The 8,145-nt window shown below is 38.3% G+C and overlaps 1 protein-coding gene across 1 annotated transcript; it reads right to left on the reverse strand.

Moving 5' to 3' along the window:
- Positions 1-279: 279 nt before the first annotated feature.
- On the reverse strand, positions 280-2,065 carry LOC143882913 (protein FAR1-RELATED SEQUENCE 5-like). The gene is made up of 3 exons (XM_077386294.1): positions 1,816-2,065; positions 763-1,045; positions 280-670 (listed from the first exon to the last, which is right to left on the reverse strand). Exons 1-3 carry the CDS (start codon positions 2,063-2,065, stop codon positions 280-282), a joined length of 924 nt encoding a protein of 307 aa, XP_077242409.1.
- Positions 2,066-8,145: the final 6,080 nt, after the last annotated feature.

The raw sequence follows: 8,145 nt of genomic DNA on the forward strand, positions 1-8,145 counted from the left end.
CTTCAGCCCAAAGTGCACTGCAAAAATCTTCCATCCTTTTCATTACATCCTCCCTCTTACCTGATCCATCTAGAAGTCATTGCCATGTTGAGATTAGGCACCACCTCTTAAAGACCACCTCCTTAACATGTAACGCTCAGGGGCCATTCTCAATTGCTTAAGGTAAAAAATACGAAGGATATGTTGACATAATATCCCTTCCATCTCAAACATAGCACACTCACATCTCGCGGTCACTCCGTCAGAATCGTCATATTGTACCCTGCACCATCTACTCTTCTAATCACTTCTAAGACCTACAGAATACTCTTCCACTGTACCTTCACTGCTCAACTGATCATACCAACAATTGTTACTACCCTTCAACTCATCCTGAAATTTGTTAAAGATAATACTCGTATAGAATTTACCGGCCTCTTCTTCCAATGGGCTATTCGTTTGCATCTTAGGAATCGAATATTTTGACTTGAAATCTTCTTCGGCCTCGGTTTTACGGCGTTGAACAAGTGCCCTTTCATAAGCATTCAAGAACTCATGTAACCCGGTGTTGTTGTTCACATATCCGTCGAAGAAGGAATTCATGCTTTCGCTGCGCTGACTTGATTTCATGCCTGCAGTGAAAGTGGTTCTCCAATATGCCCGCATCCAATGCTCTCGTTGCTCCCACATCCTAGACAACTATTCATTCCCATAAATTTCATATTTGAGCACCAAATCTTGCCATTTGTCCTCACACTCCTCTATTTTTTCGAATGAAAACACCGATTATAATCACGGTAAAAATCACTATCGGTATCCCGCATTTCTACAACTTTCTCAACTAGATGCTTCCATATGTGCCACTCGCAAAACCTATTGCGTGTATCTGGAAAAACTCTTTTAATTGCATTTTTCATAGCCAAGTCCATATCAGTAATTATTGCACCCGAAGCTCTACCATGCATGCACGTCAACCACTGCTCAAATACCCAACAAAATGTCTCATCCGTCTCGTTGGCTAGCAGTGCAGATCCAAAAAGGGTTGACTGTTTGTGGTGGTTTAATCCTGTAAACGGTACAAATGGCAGAGAGAGTCTATTTGTTTTATAGGTAACATAAAAAAATAATGACATCGTTGAATGTCATGTACGCATTCCTCGCCCTAGCATCAGCCCAGAACATGGATCGGAAGGTCCCATCCATCTCTAACTCCATCGAGAAAAAGAAGTTTGGGTCTTCCGATCGTTTCTTTTGCAGATGGTTGGCCACTAAGACTGCTTCTTGCCCCAAATTGTTCTTCCTTTTTGCTCTCAAATGGGCAATAACTTGATTTGTTGAGAGCCCATATGTTACTCCATCGTGGGTCGAATTAATGGCCTTTGCGATCTTAGATTTAGGTATTTTGTGTCTCTTTGAGACAATCTATCAAAGCCTTAGTACCTTCACTCTTATGAAATCGGTTATGGGAACGAAGCATTTTGGTTTTCAGTGGGGAGGTCAGCTCATGAGAATGGATGTCTTCAAAAGTTTTCACTATCCACTTCTCATCTCTATGTTTGATGATCATCCTAGCTTTACAATTTAGTCGCACAATGCGACGCTCCCTCATTTCCTTGCCATTATCTATCTTGCCCTTACCCCTTTCCCTTTTCAGCCCCTCTCTGTCACATACAAACACCCTCGATATGACCTCATTTGTCTTCATCGAAGAGGATGTACTGGACTTCCGTATCCCAAAGCCAGTGGCCAGTCCATAAGCATTGTAAAAATGATAGGCAGATTCCCATCTATCAAACGCCTATCCCACAAAAGGCGTATTCACAACACCCTTCTCACCATCAACCTTTTTGGGTGTACTAAATGTACCACTGTCAACCTCATCTATGTCATTCACATCTGTCTCTGCCCATTCAAGATGATCTTTATCCAGATTTACACCATCATCAACCATAAGGAACCCATGAGCATCTACTTCTTCAATAGCTAGGTCGCATGCTTGCGACAAAGCATCGTCAACCAAACCACAGGGTCTACCATCACCTCGCTCAATAGGTACCCCACTTGGTTGCGAAGAAATTGGATCCATTTTAGGTACCTAAAAACATGGAAATTTGAGAAATATATCATTCAAGAACAACATGAAAAACCATAAATCCATATTTAAAGAATCAAATGGAAGAACCCTAAATCCATATATCCATACAAGAATCTCTGAAAAACCATTGAAAAACCCATAACAGTTTGAAAAAATGATAAATATGATGTCACAAACTCGAAATACAGACTTTGAAAAGAAACAAAATCAACAAAATAAACCTCACAACAACAGATTTTGAAACGATTTCATCCTACTGCCAAATCAACAAAATAACATCACACTGATTTCATCCTAAATACGGATGTTGAAATGAACCACTTTCAACAAAACAAAATACGAAAAAAGAAAAAAAAAATGAAAAAAATATCACAGAAACCGTGGGCATTAAAACCCTAACCAATCAGTGGGCATTAAACCCTAACCAATCAGTGGGCACTAAAACCAAATATCACCTAGAATAGCCATAATCCAAAAAAAAAAAGGAAAAACATACCTGTGAGGTGTACGAACGTGGTGCCCTTCGTAGAAGGAGGTGGCGCCCGGAGAAGGAGGCGGCGGCGGCCCGGAGAAGGATGCGGCAAAATCGCACGAAGGAGTAGGGTTTTGGGTTTTTGGGTTTTTGTTGCTATAATCAAAAAAAAAAAGGATAAACATACCTGTGAGGTGTACGAACGTGGCGCCCTTCGGAGAAGGAGGTGGCGCCCGGAGAAGGAGGCGGCAAAATCCTTTTCCTTCGTGGGTTTTGGGTTTTTGTTTTTTCTTTCAAACCAGCTTCTGTGTCGACGAAGGTGTTTTTTCACGTTTTCTTCAAACGTGCGTGGGCCCCAAATCTCATCCAATCAAAACAGATTTTAAACTCTACCGCACCTCACCTGTATACGCTCGACCGTCTAATCCTTTTCCTCATATATATATATATATATATATATATATATATATATATATATATATATATATATATATGTGGAAATGATTTCAATGCTTCCATGTTTGATAAAGATGCACGAGGCATCTTGTCGTGTAACATTTAAGGGGTGGTCAGTAGAATATTACAGTTCTCAAAAAGCTTTTTAGCCCTTTAAATACTACACGACAAGATGCTTCGCGCATCTTTATCAAAACATTGGAGTGCGGAAATAATTTCCCTATGTGTGTGTGTGTGTGTGTGCTCATCATCATCGTCGTCGTCATCATAATCTTCCTCTTCTCCCCATTTCTAGTATGATAAACCCCCCCCCCCCCCCCAAAGGCATTTATGCCATTTCAAAAAAGCATCTTTTAAGAGGGAATTTAACAACTAAAGGGGATGGATAGCTTAATAAAGAGGTGAAATATCAGCCTATGTATATTAAGCATTAAGCATTTAATCGTTTTTTTAAAAAAAGTAACGAAGTATTTAATCCTTATTGTAGTGGTGTACTATAATAGTTGGGATCACGAATTTCAAATTGTTTGTGATCGCTTTTTGAGATGGAATTGGAAAAATGAAGGGGGTGGATAGCTTAAGAGGTGAAATGTCAGTCTAAATGTTAATCATTTCTAAATGCGCACTTGTGTACTGCATTCGATGGAATCATGCATTTGAAATTGTTTGTCAATTTCTACTAATTAATTATTTTGTAAACTTACCATTTCAAATATATATATATATATATATATATATATATATATATATATATATATATATTCTCAACTTATAATTTTCTTTGGTTTCTCTTTGTATCTATTATTCTAATCAAATGCTATTATCACCACCACGGCTTGGCTTTTGTAAGTTTTAGGGACCTAGAATTATCTTCCCATTTCCCAGATATGGGTTGAGGCAATTTTATGTTATCCTTCCCACAACCATCCATCTCAGTGAATATTCTTTCCCCAAAGCTCCACTCTTGGTGAGACAATAGTAAAGTTGATGATAACTTACCCCTCCATGTCTTGTCTCTATTCTTTAGCTATGGAGGGGACATGTGTAATGGATCATGGGATAGTATTTGCACAAAATACAAATTTAGAATCCATTTGGGATATATATATATATATATATATATATATATATATATATATATATATATATAACAGAAGAGAAAAGGAGAGAATTATTTGAATTTTTCCCAAAATTCTAATAGAATTACACATCACTTTTTTTGACTTTTTTTAACAAAGACACCCATTCAACCCACATATTTTCAATCCTCCCCCTCTTTTATGCTTTTTAACGAAGGCACCCATTAAAGCCACATAATTTCAATCCTACCCCCTCATTTATGATTTTTTAATAAAAAAAGCGGACAAACATCGTGGCGTTTTTGTTTTTGCAAAATTACGGATTGAGTGCACATGTTACATAATACTATGGATTTTTGTTAACATATTACATAATACTACGGATTCAGGACACCATTCAAAATATTGACGAATTCCGGGCACCTTAAGAGGAACAACATATTATGGAAACCTCTATAGATTGGAGGGCTAGGATCAGCCTATGGAAATGATTTTACGGGCACAACCTATTGATGTTGTGTTCCATCACATGGACGGTTTGGATCAACCTATGATGTGGTCCGTACAGTTCTTTGTCGGCCAATGCATCGCACGGGGTTTTTTACTAGTATATATATATATATATATATATATATATATATATATATATATTTGAATCTTCTCTTTTCACGTATTCAGTCTCAGATTAGCTTTCATTTTGTTTAACAGCCAAAATCATATTTCACCAGTAGTGTTTTTTTTTTTTGACTCTGCAGGATAAAGCCACAGTGGGAAAGCAGGGGCTTGGCATCAAGGATCGACCCAAGAAGGTTGCTGGATGCCATTGGAAAGGAAAGAAAACATCTTTTGATGATAGTGATGGGGAAAATTCTGCAGATCTCGGTGGTTCTGTTAAACGAAAACACAATGAGGGATTGGAAGTGGGAAAGAATGATGAACAAATGTTGAATCTGAAAAGACTATGTAAACGACTTCTTAGTCAGGTGCTGGCTGTAAACATGCAAGGCTTCTAATTAGTTTGAAAGATTGCTTTTGACAACTAACATGTTGTGCTTATTGCAGGTTTCTGGTCAGTCACTGAAAATAAAACAGCTGAAAGTACTTATTGAGGAACAATTGCGTTCTTTCTTCTCCAACTTCTCCTCAAAACGTGATGCTCTCTCACACTTGAAACAAAAGGTATATATATGATGATCTTTACTCTGAAATGATAATTTGAGTCCATGGCAAATGATTTGGGGACTGTTGGAAATCTAAGTCACAAATATTGATCTCGGGAATTTCTTGGGAAGGGAAAATCTCGGGATGTATTAATATTTTGAGGAATGCTAAACTCAGGGATTCCCTTGTATAAACCAGCTAAAAGGGTGTCTAATAATCCATTTGAAACTTTTACTGCAAAAATTAGGGAAAATGTTTTAAACACGTTTTAAATGTACTAAACATGTTTCTTGGGCAAACTTTCCAACTTTACCCCCACTCAATTTTGAAAATGATAAAATTATTGTGAACACCATAAATTTTGACTCCCAAAATACCCCTACTTATAATTTTGGGCCCCTTTGAAAGGGGAGGGCGTTTTTGTCTTTTGGTAACCCATTAGGGTTAGAACTCTTAATTAAAAACTATAAATGCATCCTTTAGGGTTTTGCAGAACATAACTCAACCCTAATTGTTTCTGCAGCCCTCGAAGAGAGAGAAGTTCGTGAGAACGGCGTGGGAAAATCGATCGCAGAACCTTCGTCTGCGAATCTGGGTAAGAACTTCGAGTCTTAATTGTTTACGTAGTTAAGAGAACTAAAGAAAAAAAAATATGATTAATCTGTTAGGATTGGCATGTGTGTTGTTTTAGGGATGGATTCATAGATCCCTCAGAAAATAGAATTTCGAATATGGAACTAGAATATTTAGGGTTTAGATTAACCCTAAAAGCTTAGATTAATTATGATAAATAAATCTAAGAATTTTAGAGCATAAAATTGAATTATATGGATTCCTCTCGTTGATATGAGTCCAACGGATCTAACCACGCACGAATCGGAGTTAAAACGAGAAAGTTATGGCATCTTGAAGTTTTCAGGATGAATCTGGAATTCTGCTGAAAATCCCAGTCCGCGACCTTAGGACTTCTGAAAGGGGTACCAGTAGAATTGATTCTCCTTCTTGTGTCTTCGGAAGGCTTTCAGACTTTTTAAGGTACACCAATCGGACGTCAGAATGCTGAAATTTTATGAAACTTCGAAAAATCATAACTTCTTCGTTTCTCATCCGTTTTTTACGCTCTTATACTCTACAGACATACCGAAAATGAGTACTTTCTGTTAAAAATAGTTTTAAAAATTATTGGAGAGTCTATAATGATGAAAATTCTAAAATACTAAAAAGAACCCTAGGACGGTTTACCAATTCTTTTCTGAAGGGGCACCAAAAGGTGTTTTGTGTCAGTAGGAGGATATATATGCCTGATATGAGTGAAATTAATGATGAAAGTCATGGAGAATATTCATACTCTTGATTAGGGCTGCAACTCGGGTCGGGCGGGTCGGGTTTTGGAGAACCCAACCCTACCCGAGAAATATCTCGGGTCGGGTCGGGTCGGGTTTTTTTCCGGAAAACCCACGATTCCCAAACCCGGCCCTACCCATGATAAATCTCGGGTCGGTTCGGGTCGGGTCGGATTTTTTCACGTTGACGCAAATTTTTAAGGAAAATTCTTGTTTGGCAAGGCAACTCAACTCATAGAAGGAGAAATTACACTCACATTACACTTGAATCAAACAATGATGTAATTACACTCACATCACACTTGAATCAAACAATGTTGTAATCAAACAATGTTGTAATTACAATCAAACAATGCTGAATCAAACACTTGAATCAACTCAACTCATAGAAGCAGAAATTACACTCACATACAGTAACAGTGGGTGTGTGGGTTTTCACTTTTAACTTTGGGATAATTACATTTACACCCCCTCTAGTTTTTGACACATCCACTTCCACCCCTATAGTTTAAAACGTGACAAATACACCCCTGTAGTTTCAATTTGTTTAAGGTTTGCCCCCTCAGCTGAAGGTTCGTCCATAGATTGAAGGGTTAGGATGATCCGATGGAGCTGATTTTTTGGGCACACCATATCTATGTCAGGACCCATCAAATGAACGCTTTGGATCATCCAAATAATGTGGGTCCCTACGCGAATCCAAACACTACCAAAAAATCATCCAAATAATGTGGGCCCACATTGTTTGGATGATCCAAAGCGTTCATTTGATGGGTCCTGACATAGTTAGGGTGTGCCCAAAAAATCAGCTCCATCAGATCATCCTAACCCTTCAATCTATGGACGAACCTTCAACTGAGGGGGCCTACCTTAAATAAATTGAAACTACAAGGGTGTATTTGTCACGTTTTAAACTATAGGGGTGGAAGTGGATGTGTCAGAAACTAGAGGGGGTGTAAATGTAATTATCCCTTTAACTTTTAACTAAAATAGAAAAAAATGTACATACTATAACTTATGTAACTCGGGTCGGGTCGGGTCGGGCCCCTTCAAACCCGGCTCGACCCGAGATTCATGCGGGCTTTTGAATGCTGAACCCGGCTCGACCCGAAACCCATGAAACCTGAACCCGACCCAGGCTATTTTCGGGTCGGGTTTTACCCGGCTCGAGTTGCAGCCCTACTCTTGATTGTAGGTGATTATTAAAAGGTAAAGTTTTCATCAATCAAGGTACGTAATAACGTACTACTTTGGGTGAACCATTAACCCATTCTCTTTGATTACATATGTTATTGTTTGTGTACCTCCGATTTGTACCTATACGACTTCAGTTAGCACTTGGGTCTAGCATGCTATTCTTATTACCCTATGGACCATTCGATTTTAGTTTTGTTATGATATTGTTTCGATAGGGACTCTTTGGCTTTGTACCGATATGGATTACTTTGATTTTGCCTTTGCCACGATATTGTTGAGTTTACCTATAAAGTGAACTTGTGAAACCCTTATGGAACCCTTTTCCTGAGCTTTGACGATCATCCTTATGAACTCTTCGATACC

The sequence above is a fragment of the Tasmannia lanceolata genome, unplaced genomic scaffold (genome assembly GCF_043159265.1).
Source record: "Tasmannia lanceolata isolate RefF3 unplaced genomic scaffold, GAP_Taslan_0.1 ptg000008l, whole genome shotgun sequence".
Lineage (NCBI taxonomy): Eukaryota > Viridiplantae > Streptophyta > Magnoliopsida > Canellales > Winteraceae > Tasmannia > Tasmannia lanceolata.

What these genes read in the sequence shown, in the direction of transcription:
- LOC143882913 (XM_077386294.1), bottom strand. Translation starts at nt 2,065, where the DNA reads ATGGATCCAATTTCTTCGCAACCAAGTGGGGTACCTATTGAGCGAGGT. An exon ending in TACACCCAAAAAGGTTGATG is followed by an intron (nt 1,046 to 1,815) that starts GTGAGAAGGGTG and finishes TACCGTTTACAG; the next exon opens with GATTAAACCACCACAAACAG. An exon ending in TTTTACCGTGATTATAATCG is followed by an intron (nt 671 to 762) that starts GTGTTTTCATTC and finishes ATAGTTGTCTAG; the next exon opens with GATGTGGGAGCAACGAGAGC.